The sequence below is a fragment of the Platalea leucorodia genome (genome assembly GCF_965183815.1).
Source record: "Platalea leucorodia genome assembly, chromosome: 14".
Taxonomy (NCBI): Eukaryota; Metazoa; Chordata; class Aves; order Pelecaniformes; family Threskiornithidae; genus Platalea; species Platalea leucorodia.
Window position 1 is genome coordinate 2,946,517 of NC_138836.1, and position 20,634 is coordinate 2,967,150.

Sequence of the window (20,634 nt, forward strand, 5' to 3'; positions counted from 1 at the left end):
GCCGGGCAGCTCCCAGCCACTCCTCCCCAAGCCCGCAGCCTTGCATGGGCCTGCATCCCTAGGCCGGGCCGCGGGAAGGGGACGAGCCCCGTTCCCGCTTTTCCCCGCCGCCATCCGGAAGCGGGAGCCGTCCCGGGCTCCGCGGGGCCGCGGGCGAGGCCGCGGCGGGCCGGGCCCGCGCTCCGCCAGGCCCCAGAGGCGGTTAGGCGGCGCGCGGTGCATTGTGGGCAGGGCGAGGAGCCGCGCCGCCATTTTGTCTCTGTCACTCCCGGCGGCGGCGCGGTCGGTCGGGGAGGAGAGGCGGCGGCGGAGCCGGCGGCGGTGTTTGACGAGGGGGGATTCGGCCAGGAGGACACGATGATATCGGCCGCCCAGCTCCTAGATGAGCTTATGGGCCGGGACAGAAACCTGGCCCCGGATGAGAAGCGCAGCAACGTGCGGTGGGACCATGAGAGCGTGAGTGAAGCGGAGCCGCCTCTCCCCTCCCTCCCTCCCTCCTTCCCATCCCCCTCGCAGGGCCGGGGTTTTGTCGTGGCGACACGGACCGCGGGTGCGGGCCCGCAGCTTCTCCCGGCCCGGGGACAGCAGCGGGGGAGGGGATGAGGTGCCGGCCATGGCGGGGTTGCCCGGGCTTTGGCGGGGGTGCGGGTCGGGCCCTCCGTGCGCAGCCCGAGGCTGCGGGGCCCCTGCATGGCGGCCGCGGGGCGGGCTAGGCCCGGGCCGTTGCGCGGGAACCTCGCTGAGCCTTCAGACGAGGAGGAGGAACCGAGTGGCCGGGAGGGAGGAGGATCCCGCCATCGCAGGCCTGCGGGAGAGGGCTTGCGCTCTTGTTCGGGCTGCTGGGCGGAGAGAGGCCTTGTGTTTGGGTTTCGGCGCAAGGGGGAGAGGCGGTGTGCGCCGTGGCGTGTTCTCCGCGGGGGAGCGGGGGGGTCTGGGAGGCCGCGATCTCCCGTGGGGAAAAATAAAAATCATGTGTTGGGGGGGGCGGGGATTGTGGAATTCTGCTTTTTTTGAGTAGAAGGCTGCTGGCTTGCATGAAGGGAGATGAGACAGATGTTAGTAGTTTAGAAGACAAGTGTCTCTGGATCTCTTCCTGAGTGTGGTGTTGGGGAAGGAAACTTAACTATCTGGAGGCCGTAGCACAAGGAAGAACCGTAAGACTTTTGAAACTGAGGATTTTGCTAAGAAAAGCTTGATTCCTTCCGTACTTACTCAAAGGAGTTCCACAGCTCCTGGGGGATGCTAACCTAAACAGTACTATTGTTTAGTAGTACTTATGTATTTTTTGTTAATGTGGTGATTCATTAGTTTTCTGCAATAAATAGCTCAAACAAGACTTCTATATTATTATTATTATTATTATTATTATTATTATTATTATTATTATTATTTTGGAGTGGGGTCTCTCCCCAGGTATGGTCGAGCTTTAATGAATGATGACTTTTAGTGACACCCATAGTCGTACTGTAAGTTATTTCACAAAAAATCAATGGTAGTTAAAAAGTTCCTGTAGCGGCCTGTGGGAGAGATGAACACTCTGCTGAAATACTCTTCCCCCCCCGATATATTTTTTTGAGTTACAGTATCCGTTAAAAGGAAGTGTCATGGTTGCGGTAGTTTGTTTATTACCTGTGTGATGGGGATTTCTGTTGTTTAATCTGCAAAAAGCATTTAGCTCCTCCCCCCCTTTAGTGTTTTCTTGGGTTGTTGTTAAATGGGGAGGAGGGAGAAGTGCTTGCTTTGGGCTGTTCTAAATTGCATCTTAATCACAGAGGTGGGAATTTCAAGTTTTCAGATGAGAGTTATGTCATTTTAAAGATGGCTAATACATGTTTTAATTTGTCTCAGAATGCATGAGATAAGGACAAATATCTGTCTGGCCTTAGATTTTGCAAATGCAAGCAAACCCCCACCTACCCCGCCCTGCTTGAAAAATACTGCTATATAGGTAAGCTGTGCACGTCAGGAGGAAATTGTGAGTTCGGGAAGTTTTCGTTACTTTCTTAATGTCTTTCTAGACTTCTCTTATTAACCCAGTATCATTATGCAGTTAGGTGTTGAGTTACATATTTTCTTTTGATTCTGAACTCAAAGTGAGTGCTTTGGAAATACGGAGTAATCGCCTTGGGCCATGTTGGCTCAGGTAGAATAGGTAAGGGGGATTGGTTTGGTTTATTTCTTAAGGTGAGAAATATTTTTTTTCTTGTTTGTGTTCCCCCTCCCCTTCTCTTTAATGAAGTTCAGATTACTTTCTTCATCTTCAAATGAGTAAATTCTTCAATTTTAGGCTGAAGAGATTAACTATAACCATAGGAATCTGTCTCTAAGCTGTTGTTCGGTTTTGTTGTTTCAGAAATGGGGCCTTGTCTCTTCTTCTCAGTCCTCCTTTGACAATTTAGAAAGTGGAGAGCTGTCCTGTGTCTGAGGCCAGTGAGAGATTTACAGGCTTACGGTTGAGCCTTCAGTCTTGCAGGAACTGCTGCTGTTTGCTTTGCTCCTGCTTTTATTTATGAAGTTTATAGGGCCATAATTAAATGCAACCTCTCTGAAAGGAATGTTTTCATGGATTCCTATAGTCAACTGGCGAGTTCATAAAAAAAAAAAAATTACTGCTGTTAAAACATGTGCTTCAATTTGACTTCCTGCATCACCTAAAGATTAAATTTGCAATGCTGATGTGTTTTAAAAGACAGGAAATGCAGATAGGGTTCAGATAGTAACATTAATTCATCTGCTTAACTGCTGTTGTGCTTTTCAGATGAAATACATATGCTAATGTCATTTGTTGTAAAATTAGACATATATCAACAGGTAGCCTTTTCAATGTAAGCATGCTGTACTCATACCGAAGTTTTGGATTTTGTGTCACAGTTCATCAGTTTTTAGATATGGAAGGCTATCAAAACAAGCTCATTTCTGTTTTCTTTATCATTTGGAAATTGCATCTAGGTGGATATGGAAGAACTGCATGGAAGATGCAAGGAAATACAGGATAGGAGTAGGGTTTTTTTGAAGGTGTGGAAGCAGAGCATGTGATAGCTGAGCATTTATTTGCAGTTCTAATGAAACATGTTGATCATGTATTGTAAGGCCTTTTGTAGAGCTAAGTTCTTACTTCAGAACTTTGACATGACTAAAGCCTTTAATCTTAAAAAATTGAAATCCCAGTTGCTGTATATTGCGTGTGTATTGCAGCGTGGGGATGGGCAGGGCGTTGAACTAGATGATCTTTAAAGGTCCCTTCCAACCCAAACCATTCTGTGATCAATTCTGGTTTTGGCATAAAGGCTTTCTATTTTGTACGGAGGAGGAAATTACTAGTATATATTTTAGTCTTTCTGCTTACTGACATATCCATAGACAAAGTGTATTTCTGGAACAGTAACTTTATTGATTCACACATTCTTGCTTTAATGTGCCACCTATACAAAACCAAGTTCATGTGCAAACAGCAGTTACGTAAAAGTTCTAAGGCTGTTCTGTAGCACAAGGAAGCCCAGCATTGACTACCTGTGCTTGGTGTAAGGCTTTGAGGTTGTGCTGGTTCCTTCGAGGTAAATTCAGCGTTTTCTGGAAGTGGGGAGGGGTGGACAGCTGTTGCGGACAAATGACTGTGAGCAATTATCTCTGATAGGAATGCAGTTTCTCCAAGTGTAGGTTCTGTATTTAAAATATGATTTGATGGTATTAGCTATTTATGATGTGTTACACTTTTTTTAATGCCAAAGACATAAATTGGTTTGCATCTAGATAGAATCTCAGAACTTAATCCTCCAGGAGGAGAGGCGGGGAGGACTTAAGTGTTACTTGTTTTAGAAGAATATTGGTAATGGAAGGTTATGTCTGAGAGTGGGGTTTGGGAGAAGGGCTTTGTTTTGTTTTGGGTGAGTAGGCATTGCTCATAAAATGTCTGATGCATGTGAACTTTAATGGTTTCAAAGAACTCATCTATGTGAAGGAATTTTCTCATTCATGTGTAAGCCATAACCTGCTGGATTTTATTCTCAGCATTTTTAATAGGAATTGTCTGCCTAAAGGAATTTAGTTACATAATTGTTTATTACAGTTATACTGATACTTCTCCATCAGTAATAATGTTTTGCAGAAGAGGAACATGTTAAGGTAGAAGTATTAATGATATAGAGCTGTCAATAGTTTCTTTATATAGGAAAGCTTTGAATAGGTTCACAAACTCTGGAAGAGCCAGCCATTCTCGCTGTCAGCTTACTCAACTTTGAGGTAAACTCAGATACTACTTTCCCACCTCCAAGAGATTTCAAGGATTAGTGAATTTGAGATGAAGAAGTGGAGAGTTCCAAGTGTCTGTCTGTATTTGTTCTAGTGTCTTATCGAAATGTGAGACCAGCGGCTTTGAGACACAAGCTATGGCTAATCCTGCTGCAATAGTTTGACAGTAACATTCCTCTCTGTTCTGCCTTCTTGGTAGCAGAGTCATCAGAATAATTTGGCAAAAAGGAATAAGTGCTTGTTACCTGCATAGGTAAATATCCGTACTAAATTGCCTGTTGCTCTGTTTCTGCAAATACGGAATGTATTTCCATATTACTTCTGACTTGTGCTAAGTGCAGCACTCTGATAAGCCCCGGATGAGTAATGCCATTTGAAGCATATCACCTCTCTTTCAGTCCTTTAATGGCTCTGTGATGCTTCAACCGTTTCTTGGCCCTTTCTATTCTTGCTCATCATTGATTACTGAAGACTGACATCAGTGCAGCTGACTGGCATCTACAGCTTGTCAAGGCAGACGTACCACACCGTGAAACTAAGCCCGAATGATACCTTTCAAGGTAGCCGCAAGATTCTCTCAAGTAACGTTTTTTTCTGTTGAAGCAAAATCAGTTGAAGAGCATAATGAAATAGGTGTGAGAGAGGGAGAAAATCGCTGCAGACACACCAGTCTGAACCACTCTAAGTATTTCTCTGCAGGCTGCCTCTTAGGAGAGCGTGCCAAGGAATGCAGTAGGTACCATAGCATCCCGAGCTAGTTAGGAGAAAATTACTTCAACTTTTCAATGTGTGTGGTTTTAGTTGTTGGGTTTTCTTAATATATAAATAATTAATACAAGGTGTGACACATGTTTAAGCTGCATATTTTAGTATTGGTCACTGCAGGTTTTGGCTGTAACCATCAGCTCATAAGAGGAGGCTTCTCCTAGCAATGCTGCTTCATAAAATGATTTTAATTATTTCTGGTGGGTTTGTGTGTTGTTTTGTTGTTGGTTCCTCTCCCCCCCCCAATACTTCTGCCTCTTAATACCTTGTCCGTTGCTCCTTTTGCTGCTTCTTATTTCAAAACTGTTACAGGCCAGTTTGCATAATTTTTGAGCTTATAGAAGATGTTCTACAACTCTTTACAGCATAATACGGTCAAACTGTTATTATTGTTCTTAGGAATTTCTTAGGAAATTGTCTAATCCATCCCTGAAATTTTTTTGGGGCAATGCCTTTTCACTGACCCTAATACTTGAATGTGAGGAGGAGAAAAGCGAGGAGAAAGAATGTAGAGAAAAATGATCTTTCTATTGCTTAGTACAGGAGTTCAGAAACTGCTCCCTTGAAACAACTTGATATTAGAACAAGGGATATTGCAGCTTTTGGAGAAGAGAGCAGATTCTGAAACCAGATTTTGTCCAGTAGCTTTCTCCTTGTTTCCTGAGAAGAAAAAAATTTGTAATTTTGTGTGGCATTTTCTTAACTATTCTTGATAAATTGCTTCAGATAGGTGCCACAGTGTCATAACCTGGATCACAGGAGAAGTATTCAAATGATAGAATAAACATTTTTGTTTTGTTTTGTTTTTTGTGTCCATGGCTTGTCAGTAGAAAGCGTGATTGTTTTTCTGTCTAATCTGTAAAGCAGTCAGTCCAGTTTTAACTTCCGTAGCCTGATTTGCAGCCTGGCAGTTAGCATGGAAAAATAAATCAGACTGATCTAATTTGATCAACTGGTGTCACAGGCGTTTCAGTGTGGGGTAGGTTTTGGGTCTCTCTCATCACACGTTTGTTAAAATACTTCGACATGCATCTTAGGAAATAACTTTGTCCACGGTATGCATGAGAGTGTTAGAACTAGGCTGTAATACGCAGTAGCAATTATTAGGTTTGCCAAATATTAGAAAGTGGTGTAACATAAAAGAGATGTTAGAAGAATGTGCAGGCTAGTTTTGGATTCACAATTAATGGCAGTCATGTCTAGGAGAGGGGTCTGTTGAAGAATTAATTATTTAAGATTGCTTATGAAGTTAGGGTTGAAAGTATTTCTGATTTTGTCTTTTTGGCTGTTCTGATGGATAGACAGGAGATTTTTCTGTGTATGAACTTCAAGAACTGACCAACTTGGCTAGCTAAAGCCCATGCTCATGGGTGAGGTTGAATAATCTTTTTAACAAAAGCTGGTTTTATCCCATCATATGTTAAGTATTTACTGGCTAGGCTACCAGGTTGTTCTTTTTCTAACTTCCTGATGGTATTTTTCTGTTATCCAAAAGAACCTGACCTGCTAATGTAAAAGTAGGCTATGCAGAAGCAAAACAAACCCTTTTTAGCTGGCAGGAAACCAGGTTAAAATGAATGTCTTCTGTGTCTGCCTTAAGAGGTATGCAATGTCTCTTTGCATATCATTCTTAGAGTAGGGATTTTTAAAGGCATTGGAATGGGGAAGCTTTTGGATAGGTATCGTGTGTGTTCTTAAGTCTTTTAATGGCCATCAGAATCCTTGGGGCAGGACCTGACGTTTGAATGCTGATGGCTCCCGTTCTCCCAGCCAGTAGCATTGAAGAAACGGAGGCTGAACACAGAATTGTTACGGGCGAGCTAAGAGGCGCTTGCTGTCATGCTTCTGCACATTCACCCTTTGTAGGTTCTCACAGTTAAGGAATTTCACAGTAACGGTTTTAATAGTCCAATCTGATTTAATTCCTTTGGAAATATCAAATACTGTATTGTATTTACAAATAGATGACACTTCCCTGTAATCTTAAATATTTAGCAGTAAAATTAAGAAATACCATTATTGCAATGGAAAGTAAGAATTTTGGTGTTCTGTCGTTAAGATGCACCTTGTAGCACTTAGTGCTACCAAGTAACACACAGATAGAGGGTGTACCTGTGCAAAATTTTCAGAAAGCTTGTGGTGCACAAAGAGGATTTTTACACTGTATTTTAGAAAATAGAAGCGATTACCTAATATTGCTAATTTATGAGGAAAAAAACTGATGCCTGTTTCTTTCTCCTCTGTCAGGTTTGTAAATACTACCTTTGTGGCTTTTGCCCAGCTGAATTATTTACAAATACCCGTTCTGATTTAGGTAAGTCTGTAAGTCTTGTAACTTTTATTCACTTACATGTAATTACAATTGGACTTTCCTTTGCAAACCACATTTTTGCTGTTTAATGCTCTGTCAAAACACTTTGAAAATAGGCTTTTTTATTTTTAAAGAATTGCCAGTGATACAGTATGTTAAGAGCAATATTTATTCCTGATCCCACGTCCTCTAAGTGAAAAACCTTCCCCGCCCCTTCCAGTTTAAGCTAAATTATTGGGTGTGGGGTGGTTTTCTTCTGAAGTGCTGGCTTCTAGTTTGGTTTATTCTACCTGGGCAGGGTTTGAACTTATTTTTGTGTGAGTATACGTTTTTGAGCTTCTTTATGTTAGAGACTCTTCTACTGTAATAGTTACTACTGAAGGCCATTTCTAAATTACTATTAGCTTTCAAGCGATAGTATGCAGAAAACATGTAGTTTGGAGACAGTAACTAGGAAAAACAGGCTTCTTGTTGTAGTGTTCATTTCCAGGTCCATTGAAGAGTTTGATAGGCTCGGGAGGGTGGGGAATTTTAACATGAACCTTCATGAACTCAGGCCACATACCTCCCAATTTTACTCTGAAGAATAATGTTTTAAGTAGACAGTTCTTTCTTACAAAGAACACTGTCTGGAGCTTAGAAAGTGCTTGGTTAAATTACCCTTCATGTGTAATTTTTCTTTTTTTTTTTTTTTTTTTGAGGCCCCAGGTGTTTAGGATATTGTTTGTTTGTGTAGTTTTACCGATGTAGAACTTGATCTGGAAATTCTATTTTATATGAAGACTTTATATGTCATTCCGAATCTCCTTTGGTTTTATAATTACTAAACCATATTGGCATTCTTTTTCTTTAATGTTTCTTTCAAACTCCAAGTAAAGGAAGCAGAAGGGCAGGCATTAAAGTCCCTGGGAAGTGTTTATAACTTTGTTCTATCATGGTGCACAAACAAATGCTGATGGAGTGTGAATACAGCATTCAAGAATGCAAGCTTAAACTTTTTGTGTGGTCTTTTTAGGTCCTTGTGAAAAAATTCATGATGAAAATCTACGTAAACAGTAAGTATGTTGGCTGATACGTTAATGCAAATAGTGTTTCTAGTATGCTTGAAATTTCCTAAAAGCAACCCAACCATGAGAAACTAATTGTTTTTTCATTTATATAAACATTTCTTTAAATACATAATATTCTCTGACCTTGAGCAAGAATTTATAACATTGCAGGGTTTATTATTAATTTTTCATATATTGTGGAGTGACGTGAGCTTTCATTTTTAAAATGTTTTACCAGGTATGAGAAGAGCTCTCGTTTTATGAAAGTGGGCTATGAAAGAGACTTCTTACGCTATTTACAAAGCTTACTTGCAGAGGTGGAACGCAGGATTCGAAGAGGCCATGCTCGTTTGGCACTGTCACAGAATCAACAGTCTTCAGGGGTGAGTCTGGAAGAATCATTGAGGCCATTTTTCCTCTAGATTGTGCCTTCATGTTCTCTTTACCTTGTCTCTTCAGGTAAAATATATTGTTTTCCAGAAGATTCCCATTAGATAAGTCTCTTCGTCTGTTAGCCAGCAGATTGCATCTAGCCCTAGTGGACAAGCCAGGTGGCTCCACAGTCAGCAAGAGTCCGTCTCTGTTTCCTCAGAATCAGTATCTGTTCTCCGCCCTGCAACATTAATCCTGCCAAGTGTTGTATTTATCCTGTTAACCTCAGTTTACCTTCTCTCCCTTAGTTGCATATTCTTCCTTCCCTCCACTAAGAGGCTGTATCACGGTGATATTACTGAAGTAGGCAAGTGCTGGGTCTTTCAGCAGCTGATGGAGCTGAATGCCCCTGTCAGCTGCCGCTCTTAGGCAGTAGCCTCTTTCTGCTCCAACACCGCCATTGGCAGGCGGTGGTGGAATCACAGAAGTTTGAGAAAGAAATACTTCTGTGCAAGTTTTCTCAACTCCAAGCTGCATACTAGACAGCTGTTAATGAAAAACTTAAACTCCCTGGGAGAAAAATTTTACATGTTTACTCCACTTGTTTTTTTTCTTGTCCCCTGATGGATTTGGAGCAGTGACTGTGGCCTGTGCTCTGAGAGTTTCCTGACTGCTAGGTAGCCTTTCTCCTTTTTGCTGCCGCAATTAATTGTTCTGTGCAAAGTCCAGTTGCTTCAGAAGGAGCTGTGGACAGTATCTTCAGTCAAGAGAGCCTACTGGCTGTGGAGTAGAGCAAAGGTTGTGGGGGAAGCAGGTGTAAGTCTATTCCGGCAGCCGACAGAGAGGACTCTACTAGCAAGTACATTTTGGATTAAGTGAGATTCTTTTTGCATTTATGTTCAGAAGTTAAATTTCAGAGCCCATGGAAATTCTAAGTCATACTTGAGTGTCTGCAAAGATATCTAATAGTTGCGTGGCAGTTTCAGAGTTTAAATTTAGGAATTCAAATTCAGATGTCTTACCTTTTATGGGCCAGGGCCTCAAATGTTTTTGTTGATTTAGGAAGAATTAGTGTGACTGGAACTTGCTTCACTCAGCAAGAGTGGGGTAAGCTGTGTTAAGGAGTGTTTTATGTTAGACTAAACTATTATTAGTAGGACTTCCTGGGAGAAGAGGCAGGAGGAGGTTATTCCTGAAGCATCTCTGGAATATGAGAAGATGTACGTTTGTGTGTTTTAAAGTTATTTTAACTAAAACAAAGCAAAAAAAAAAAAAAAAAACCAAACCTTCACTTGTACCGTTTGACAGGGAGCGGGACCTACCGGTAAAAATGAAGAGAAGATTCAGGTGTTAACTGACAAAATTGATGTACTTCTACAACAGGTGAGGTTTTTTACCCTCTGTAAGAGAGATCTCTTGCTTTTGTTACTTGATTAAAAATTAAAGTTGAACTTTTTTATTGGCTTTAGATTGAAGAACTAGGGTCAGAAGGGAAGGTGGAAGAGGCACAAGGAATGATGAAACTTGTTGAACAGTTAAAGGAAGAGAGAGAATTGCTGAGGTCTACAACTTCGGTAAGTAGCGTGTTTGTAGTTCTGTCAGGCTTATTTCAAAATTTTGTGCAACAGTACGTTCTTAATAACCTTGTCCTTGCACTGAAGGCATGCAAGTTCTGTGCAGAATTTATTAAACAATAACATGACATTTAAATGTGTTAATCCAGCGTCTTGATTTAGCATGCTACCTTGAGAGTGCGTTTCATGCACACAAATTACGAAGTTATTTACACAGCAGTCCAGGAGGTGAGCTTACATCTTACTGTAGTTCAGGTCTCAGTTGAACTTTGCCACGTAGCCTCCACGATGTTATTTCACCGAATTACCAATCTGGCTGTGTTACGGAAAGCCCTTGTGTCAGGGCGGTGACTAGAGACAGGCATCTGTCTGACTTTGAGAGCTACAGAAGCCAAAGGTAATGTGTTAAGTAGCAAGTTCCTGTCAACAAAAAGGAGCTGATGTTTAAACATTACATTTCGGTGTTTAATAATATGCTCAAATTGTGATTCCTGTTTTATTTTTAAAAAGTTATTAAACGTTGTGGGCAATAGCATTTGTGTCCATACTATATGATTCATCAACGTTGCACAGCAACGATCACTTGGCTTTCTGTTGAAATTCCGGTGTATTTCTTGTATGTCTGTTGAAATGGTGAATTAAGTTCACCACCATCCTTTTAAACAGAAGCCCAGCGTTCCTTTTGTATTTCTTCACGAGATATTGTAGCCTTTTCATTCCTTGAGACGTATTTCGTGGTTGTTCTGCAGCTCCAGACGTTTCAGTTGATGCCAAAGAAATCATCTTAAGGAGAAAACTGATTTTTATTTTCCTTAATCCCGAGATTGCAAGGAAGCTGCAGATATGGCTATATACATATTAATCCTTTGCGGTGAGGAATAAGGTCTGTTTTGTGTGTTTTCTAATTGACTCTTTCCTTGTGGCTTATGCGGAATGGGCGTATGTAGTCTGTTTTTGCCCTGTTCATCCTAGTAGGTGCAGTGCTCAGAAGACAAAGCGTGCAGTTATGATCTTCAGCTTTCACTAGTGCCTAGGATTTGACAACAGTATCAATAAAGTTCTAAACCTCTTCACTGGCTTCTGGCTAAAACTTTTCTATTTTTGTTTTGCAGACAATTGAGAGCTTTGCAGCGCAAGAAAAGCAAATGGAAGTTTGTGAAGTTTGTGGAGCCTTTTTAATTGTAGGAGATGCACAGTCCAGGGTAGATGACCACTTGATGGGAAAGCAGCACATGGGTTATGCCAAAATAAAAGCTACCGTAGAAGATTTAAAAGTAAGCATCTCTTCAGTTACTGAACATAAAAAATTGCTTGGAGGCTTCCTGTGGTGAACAAAAGGCTGTCCAGTGGACTTTCTCAAGTGGGTGAAATATTCCAAAGGTGGTATATAAAAATGAAATGGAATCCCGCTGCACATTTAGCATTGCGCTTGCACTGACATTCTTTGTCATATGTGATTGCACTAGGAATAAGCAAAGATGTAAATTCAGGTGGGAATTTTTTGTGGCCTTTCTAAAGAACTGTAGTGTGGCCTCTGTTCTTGTGAGAATGAGAAGCAAAAAAGTTCTGCAAGACAAAGGATTTCTGTTTCAGGGATTTTAGAAAGTGCTTCCGTGTAGGCCATCCTTTGTTTGGAAAAAAAAAAAACAAACCTGAAATATTTTAAAAGCTTAAGCTTCTACATCCTCAGAATGTATAAACTAAGTTACATTGAGTGATTTGTCTTTGATTAATCTTCATTTCTTTCCGTGAACTTTTTTTAAGGAAAAGTTACGAAAAAGAACAGAAGAACCTGACCGTGATGACAGGTTAAAAAAAGAGAAACAAGAACGAGAAGAGAGAGAGAAGGAGAGGGAACGGGAAAGAGAAGAGCGGGAAAGGAAGAGACGACGTGAAGAAGAAGAAAAGGAAAAAGAGAGGGCTCGTGACAGAGAGAGACGTAAAAGGAGTCGTTCACGGAGTAGACATTCAAGCAGAACATCTGACAGAAGATGCAGCCGTTCACGAGACCACAAAAGATCAAGAAGCAGAGAAAGAAGGCGAAGCAGGTACGTGCGTGTGTCTCTGTGTGTGTGTGTAAGTATTTTCATGTAACTTTCCAAAATGTAAAAATCTTGTGGGGACTTGGTCTGTCAGCCTGGGTCACATCACCGATTTGTTTGCTTCACTGTTCATTTCTCGTAAGTGAAGGCGTACTTTACTGGTTCTAAGGGTAAGCAAGTTTTGCTGCATGCTCACTGTCTTCTCTCCATTTGTAGAAGTAGATGACACCATTGTGGTGGAAGTTGTCTTCTGAGGAAGCTTTGAGTAGACAAATGCTCCCAAAAAACAGGGTCTTGTTTATTCCTTAAGTTGGTCTTTAGTTCGTAGTAGTGGATAATTTTAAGCTATGTGGTTGAATGTTTGAGTAAATGAAGAAGGCAATACGAAGCCAAGTCTTATGTACTGAGAAGTATTTATATACAGTATGCTAAGACTTGTTTTAAATACTTGTTTTCTGCAAATAATCCATGTATTAGAAAGTGCTACTGTTTTACTGTTTTATCCTCTGAGTTAGAAAATACCAGCTGACATTTACATTTGTGAAATTTTCTCTGAATGTTAAGGAGTCGTGACCGAAGAAGAAGCAGAAGTCACGATAGATCAGAAAGAAAACATAGGTCTCGCAGTAGGGACAGGAGACGATCAAAAAGCCGGGATCGGAAATCCTACAAGCACAGAAGCAAAAGCAGAGAGAGAGAACAAGACAGGAAGTCAAAAGAAAAAGGTATGTTTGTGTGAAGACTGAGTTCCTATCAAGTTCTGAAACTAATCTTTCCCTACAGTCTGAAAAGCTCTTAGTCTTTCAGTGACTGAAACTTGTTCTTAGCATCAAATCAGATCTGGTTTTATAAGCTGTATATGTTGCTGTTAACCAATTTGAAGCATGCTGTTCATTCCAGTTATTGTTAATGCACGTGCGTGCATACGTACACCCCAGTGTCCACCTCTTATCTGTTACAGTAGTTATTAAAAGCATATAAAGTATATAAAAACTTTGTCTGCAAATTAAGTGTGCGAGGATTTTGATGTATTTTAAGACCTGTTTACTGTTTACCTTTAGAAAAACATAAGCCTGTAATCAGATTTTCATAAGAGTGAATATCAGATTTTCATAAGAGTGAATATCTTCTATTCCTACTGTTAGCAGATATTTCTGTAATTACCCTTTGCTGGTACGTGTTTTGTGGGAGATTGGTAGCTGGTTTTTCACCTGTACCATCTATTACTTCTCTACACTATCATGTTTCCTTTATTTTCCTTTAACAGTGCTTTTAAGTTCGTTCGTTTGTTTGTTTGTTTGTTTTCCTAGTCTGCAAATGCAGTCCAAGATAAATCTTGCAGAATTTCTGTAATGCTCTAAATTACAATTTCATGCCCTCTCCCCAGCCTCCTGCTCTTCCCCCCCATTCTTCCCCCTTGTTGTGTGGTTTGGTTTGGGGTTTTTTTTTTGTTTGTTTGGTTTGGGTTTTTTTTGTTTTTTAATGAAGTGAGATTTGCTTTGTCAGTATTCAGTTGAGTCTCAAAGGAATGCTGTCTTAGTTCTTGGAACGCTTTTATAGCAGTACATGCAATGTACAACAGCATTGATGGTGACTCACTGCTCCATCAAAAGCTTTGCCTTTGAGTAGGATTAAAAAGAGTTATAGAGAACACTACAGATTCACATTCTGTGAAAAGATACTAATTCACTGTTATTGCTAAATTTCCCCCTTTAAAAGTCTTTGGGAACTTCTGGAGGAATGTAATACTAACTTCTGGCTTAAACTAGTGCTCTGTAGGGGTGCTGACTAATGTCCGGTCTGAAACAGCCACCCCACTTCATTATCAGAGCTGACCGTCAGTCACGGATCAAACAGTTCTGTTATGTTTCTAAGGTACTTTTGAGGTGCTCTGGAATGAAAGGTGCTATGTGCATGTTTCTGGATTGCATAGGCCTGTTTGCCCTACCCGTACTTTTCCATATTTATCCAGCAGATTAGTTCCCAAAATGTTGGTAGTGCTTCATCTATTTTTCTCGCCTGACTTCCTTGGACCGTTTTAATTTTTCTGGTTTTTACTACGGTGCATTGATTCTTCTCTCATTTTGCTTTGCCCTTTATAAGCAAGTGGTTTTTAGCTGCTTGCTCATTGGCAGTGTTTAAACTCAGATTCAGTATTGTAGCCTGGTATCTGTCCATTTTGTTACTTTATTCCTACCTGATATTGTGCCTTTTTTGCCTACTTCATGAACAGATTTCTGGTACTTAGTCAAGAATGTCCTATTCAGTATTCTGTGTGTATCTATGCATATAAATAACCGTGTTCTTATTTATTCAAATTTGGTCTGATTTTGAGCTTAATGGCTGTTCAGTTCTTTCCTTAATCCTTCCATAAATAGAGGAGCTAGTGGACTTTCTTCAGCATCTCAATATTTTTAGTTTTAACTTGACTGATTTCCTTGCTGGACATTTTATTTGCTGCTTGCTACTTTCTTCCTCCAGAAATGGGAACAGTGAGGTGATGCTCTGAGCTGTGATGAAAATTCCACCTGGGAAAATCAATTACTTTTTTGACTATGTAATCATAACACTTGTAGAAACACAAATAGGCCTCGGAGCAGGACTGTAATGCTGAAGAAGCTTGTGTTCCCTTTGTTGGGAAAATCTTTAATAAAAAAAAAAAAGAAAGAGGTGAAAAAAGGAAAAAATAGTATTTAACAAGCAAGCATTGAATTTCTGTTACGAAGCTGTAAACACCATTACATCTTCACGTTTGCAACGTGGCATTGCAGGTAGTTAAGTAGATAGCTTTAGAGGTTCCTATATCTGAAGCACGTGGCTGGCTACCTGCTCTACTATTTGCACAAAAAGAAGTAATGTGGAAGTTAAGTCTTAACTTAGTACATGTACTGCTCCGTTGGGAATATTGGCTTCAGAATCTAATTGTCTTTATATCCCCCACTGATCTGCGGTTATAAAAGTAAGCAGCAAAGGCCTCATGGTAACTACTCATGGTAGTGCCTTTCATCTGGAAATCTCAAACGGCTTTACAAACATGAATCTTAACAGGAAAAAAAGCAAGGCACAGTTGCCCAAGACTTGCCTGCTGTTACACATTAAATTAGTGCCATGCTTTGAAAATTCGGGAGTCCTGGCTTCTTGCTCACTAAAATACTGTGGAATACAGCGACCTTTAAGACTGTAAGAAAAAAGCGTATGTAAAAATGGAGACGCTTAATTTCTGACTCAAGTTTCAGGAACAGGGCTACATTTGCTAAAGGAAGGAGCCTGCCAGCCATAAACACCAGCTGAGCATTAGCTTAATATAAACCAGCAGAACACAACTACTGTTGAAGTAAACTAACTTCAGAGTAGGTGGAATAAATAGTTTAATAAATAGTTTGGGTTTTGTTTTTTTAAGAAAAGGAAAACATCTGTTCTGTAAGTACCTTCATTTTATGAGGGGTTTATACTGGAACATGCCTCCAGAGCACTTTAACTGGGCTCTTTAGCTTCCTTAATCTGGATTTATGTACTTACGTATAAATAATTATGTTTGTGATTGTGTTTTCATGTTAGTGATTAAACCTCAGCAAATAGTGTCAGAACACCCAAACCCTCAGTAATAGTGGGTATTGTATTTGACTGATTTTCTGTATTCTCTGAACAGTAAAACCATTCGCGTTATCGTGGTAAGAATTCTCACAAAACACATCTCAGTGGCCCACGTGACCTCAGTCAGAAACATGTGCATGTGTTGAATCAGAAAGCAGAGTCAGTATTACGTGATTGTACCTAATAGATCACAGCTGAAACAATATACACAGTTTCAACAGCCAACTAATTGTATGTGCTTTTAAAGAAAGAAATCTTACCGTTTGAAAATACAGTGGAGGAACTTAACTGCTTGCAGATACTCCAGGAGTTGAAAGGAGTTCAGTTGTTGGACTATTTGTTGAATACACTTTCTCAGTTCTGCTTGGCAAACTGGAGGTTTGCTATGGTAAAACTCTGTTATTATTAAGGTTGTTAGAAGAGTTTCATCTTTCATACCACAGTTTAATAGTAGTTTTTTAACCTTAAACAAAATTATCCTTCCTGACCAAATTCAAGAAACAAACAAGACAGAACAAAACCCTGCACACTGCACATCCATAGGGCTATTAAGATCTACCATATCTACATAGGACAGAAGATAAGATTATTGGACTGACTACTAGTCCTCTGCGGGGAAACAAGACTACTATTCCTCAGTGGATCTACGTGTGCATCGGAGATACCTATAAGACACAAAAAGAAGACTTTTTAACAAGGTTAGTTAGAGTGCAATCTACCTGCGGAGTTGCAAAACCGAGGGCAGACAGATACAAAATTATTAGTTCTTCAGTTAGTTTTTTGACATCGCTGCGTGCTTTCTCCAAGCACCGTGCACTGGATGTGCTGCTTCAGATGAAACCTCAGTAGCAGTGTTCATTAGGCAGTTGCCCTCATTTCTGTGTGGGGGCTTTACCCCTCCCTTTGGTGGTCTGTTTTAAAACAAAGAAGTTGGGGTGTTGCTTCTCTTTTAAAGCTTAATTTCTACTTTGTCTTCTGGAATGTAACTGTGTTATGCCAGTCTAGGTGATAATGTTATTTAAAATAGCTTTTTCAGAGTGTTCGGTCTGTGTGCTCCTATGTCGGGGAGATTATATATATATATATATATATTTATATTATTTATTTTAATTGCCCGGATAGCAGGGAATAATCAGAAAAAAGAGCGTGAATGTTGTTCTGTATGATGACATCTGAGAGGTTGGTTTTTCAGATTTTTTTTTTTCTCTCCAAAGTGTCTTTACTGATCAAAGGTTGAATATTATGGTGTGAAATAATACAGAAAGAATTGATATTTTTATTAAATTTGCAAACACTGAATTTACGGATGAGGCACGCAGCTCTAATACTGAATGTTGTTCTTCCCGTGGAAATATTTTTACTTCTGGCTTCCTTCCTTCCTTCCTTGAAGATTATTGAGGAAAAGATGAGTTTTTCAGCAGTGTAGCAAACTCTTCAGTCAGCTTTCCAATTTGTGATGGAATTGTGGAGTCCTTCCCAGCTTGCTGTTCCTTTACCTTTGGAAAACAGTGCTTTTTATATATCTTCCAAACTGTCTCCCCAAGCCTGTTTAATGAGTGGATTATAAATGACTGCTGTTTTTATAAAACTGAGAATTTAATAATGCTGACAAGTGGGCAGCTTCTGTGACATACTGTACAGTAAAGCTAATTTTGATTGTCACTGTGATCCCCACCTTCAAAGCTAGCAGCGCTTAATAGTGTTTGTTTCCCCAAGTATTTGATTGTTTGGGGTTGCTAGGTTTTTTTAATTGGCAAGTATTGATTTATTTGATAATGCCCTGTCCCATCACTCTTTTCTGATTCTCAAGAACCATATTTAATGAGAATTGTAAACCAAAGAAGGCCGTACACATCATAAATTAAAACTTGGGGACAAAAAGAGTCCCACGATAAGTAAGGAAGCCGTGCATCATAATTACACACTTGCCTAACTTCTTGACTGCCTCTTTACCCCCAATTTGTGTAGTTCAACAGACAGCTGAGTAGCTGCCTCTGTTAGGAGGTCTGTCCTTTCTCCTCTTTTCCCCACCCTGTACTGTCCCCTTTGACCTTTTTTGTACCCTCTCCATTCCAGCATGGTAGTCTGAAGCCTATTTCTAGAACTTTAAGTATCGCTGTTGTTGCTATAGAAAGTAATTGTCCCATTTTGTATGCGATATCTATCTGACATGTGCAATGTTTGTTTTTACTTTGAAATCCATGGTCAATGTCTTCTTTCATGGCAGAAAAGAGGGGATCTGATGATAAAAAAAGTAGTATGAAGTCCAGTAGTCGAGAAAAACAGAGTGAAGACACAAATACAGACTCGAAGGAGAGTGATACTAAGAATGAGGTCAATGGGACCAGTGAAGACATTAAATCTGAAGGTGACACTCAGTCCAATTAAAACTGATCTGATATGACCTCAGATCAGGCAGAGGTAAGTGCATTATTTCAAACTTTGATTAGGGCTTTTTGTTACTGTTTAACAGTGCAGCGTAAGTATGCACAGATGAAGATGGAACTAAGCCAAGTAAGAAGACATACTAAAGCACCTTCTGAAGGAAAAGACAGTGTAGTCCTGCAAAACATTTTGAGGTACATTGTTTTGTCTCAGCTATTTTGTAGCAGACTCGTGCCCCCCTTAGTGTGCCTCTTTGGGACATATTTGTAATATAGCCACCATAGAAAAATTAATTATCCTTTTTTATTTTTAGGGATTTTGTTATCGTTTTTTAAAAAAAGTTGAACTGTTTTTGTATTTAAGTCCATATTGTGTTGGTACATCAGCAGAAACTTTTGCTTTAATACTTAATATTTGAGGCACATGTTGGACTACTTTGTTTTCATATAAACTGCTAGTATTTCTTTGTCAAGGATGTTTCTAGTTTTTTTGCTTTATTGCCTTGCATTCTAATGCAGTTTGTTCTGTAACTCGAGAGCCAGTAGCATTGGATTGATGGAAGTGTAGGGTTTATGAATTATTGCAGCTGACTACCATACCTCACACAGCGTTGGTGTTGTGAGCGGCCCATGAAAAGCCAAATTAAAAATCAAGGATTCAGTCAAACTAAGCAGGTACTCATGCCAGGTACTCCTTTCTCTACCCACATCCATGTTTGAATGCTGTTGCCTGTAATCTTTAAGCTTACTGTTGTGTTTTTGATTTTCAAGATAGTGAAAAGGACTTTTTGTGTATTGTGTGAATACTGTAAATCTGATGTTAACAGAATGGAATTTTCTTTCAACTGTATGTAGGGATGCAGTGCTGCCCAGAATTAGATATCTTTAAAGAGTTTAAAATGCAATAAACACTACATAATTATCGCCTTGTTACTTTCAATGCAATTCAAGTCTTTAAGAGGTATGTGTTTAATATTTCCTACTGTGTAGGAGAATTTGCAGTCAGCCATAGTACAGAGAAGTGGAATGGCTGATAACAGACTTCTAAGGCAAATGTAAATACAAAGACAGATGCCACCAAATGATTGCAATGTTCATGGCAAGATTGTATGCTGAAAAACTGTTTGTTGGAAGTGAAACAGCTAAACCGTAGGAAATACAACTACTGTATTAAAAGGAAAACTTTCTTTTCCCCACTGTTGACATAGCTTTCTTACTCTTACAGAAGGTCTTTAGTTGTATTCCTGAAATAAGGAACTAACAATGGAGAGTACAGCTGATAAATGAGCTTCTTGCAACATAAATTGTTACTGTAGTTTCATTATTTATGCTAGGAACTCTTAAACACTTAATGTTGATTATTAAACCATTAATGCTATGTTATTGCTTCTAAAGCCAGTCATGTCCACTGTTGGCATTTTTGTAGAGTTAAGATGACAGCTAACAACTGGGCCAATATATAGGAATGATAAACTAAATGCTCTTAATGCTGGCTAATTGTCTGTTTTCCCAAAATTTTGCATTATAGGACTACTACATGAAGAGTCTGCGAAGACAGCGGAAGACAGCTTAAACTGAAGATCTGCTTTAAAATGAGGTGAAAGAAAGCTGTAGTGGCGTAGAAAAATATAAAGTTGAGTTAGAAATTTTTTTTTTTATAAAATTTAATTCAGGACTGGTCTTTCCTCCCAGAGTTCAGAAAGATGTGTTGATAATAGCACATATGCTACTGAGAATATAAGTCCTGTATCCTTTTTTTTCTTTAAGACTTTTTAAGATAAGAAACCAACATAACCTGAACACATGGCTTGCTCAGTGTTTAATTGCAAGTTTTCATTCTTGGACTTTAAAACACAGGAATAAATGTTTAGTATTTGTGTGAATCGAACTAAAATGAATCCCATTTTTACAACTAAGCTATTCCTAGCTTCTTGATATACGAGAAATGGAAATAAAGTATCTTTGAATTTCTGTTACAAATTTGATTGTCTCTGTCATTGAACGTTTAATATTAAGTAAGCTTCTTTCCTAATAAATCTACTCATGTCTTCAAGCTTAGTCCATTAATTTGGATGCTTAGTTATTCTGTGGTGTTTATGGGTTTGGTTTTTTTGGTGCCATCAGTTAGTATTTCATTTCAAGCTTACTTTCTCAGCAGTTAGAGGGCTGTGGGATTCTGTCCCCCCTACACAGTGCGGCTTATGCTGCAGCTGGTTAAGAAATTACAGAAATCTCACAATAAAAACGTAGGCCTTAAGCCTTTACAAAGCAGTTTGACTTTTACAGCGGTACCCT

At 39.6% G+C, this 20,634-nt stretch overlaps 1 protein-coding gene across 8 annotated transcripts; it reads left to right on the forward strand.

Moving 5' to 3' along the window:
* Window positions 1–237: 237 nt before the first annotated feature.
* Window positions 238–20,330, forward strand: LUC7L3 (LUC7 like 3 pre-mRNA splicing factor). Of its 8 annotated transcripts, none has more exons than XR_014229707.1 (13): window positions 238–456; window positions 7,261–7,327; window positions 8,340–8,379; window positions 8,612–8,756; window positions 10,054–10,128; window positions 10,215–10,319; window positions 11,432–11,593; window positions 12,084–12,367; window positions 12,926–13,086; window positions 18,183–18,323; window positions 18,429–18,534; window positions 18,949–19,027; window positions 19,868–20,313. XR_014229707.1 is itself a non-coding variant. In XM_082326488.1 (13 exons), the coding sequence occupies exons 1-12, from the start codon at window positions 358–360 to the stop codon at window positions 18,971–18,973; spliced, it is 1,410 nt and encodes a 469-aa protein (XP_082182614.1). In that variant the 5' UTR covers window positions 238–357; the 3' UTR covers window positions 18,974–19,014; window positions 19,868–20,313. The 8 variants fall into 8 exon arrangements, 7 of the variants coding, with proteins under 7 accessions (XP_082182614.1, XP_082182613.1, XP_082182615.1 ...); XM_082326488.1 differs by having other exon boundaries at window positions 18,949–19,014; XM_082326487.1 differs by having other exon boundaries at window positions 18,949–20,325.
* The last annotated feature ends 304 nt before the right edge of the window (window positions 20,331–20,634 follow it).

Excerpts from the sequence above, each read along its gene's own strand:
- LUC7L3 (XM_082326486.1), top strand. The coding sequence starts at position 358 with ATGATATCGGCCGCCCAGCTCCTAGATGAGCTTATGGGCCGGGACAGA. Across the intron at positions 7,328-8,339 it reads AAATACCCGTTCTGATTTAG|GTCCTTGTGAAAAAATTCAT; the intron begins GTAAGTCTGTAA and ends TGGTCTTTTTAG. Across the intron at positions 8,757-10,053 it reads AGAATCAACAGTCTTCAGGG|GGAGCGGGACCTACCGGTAA; the intron begins GTGAGTCTGGAA and ends ACCGTTTGACAG.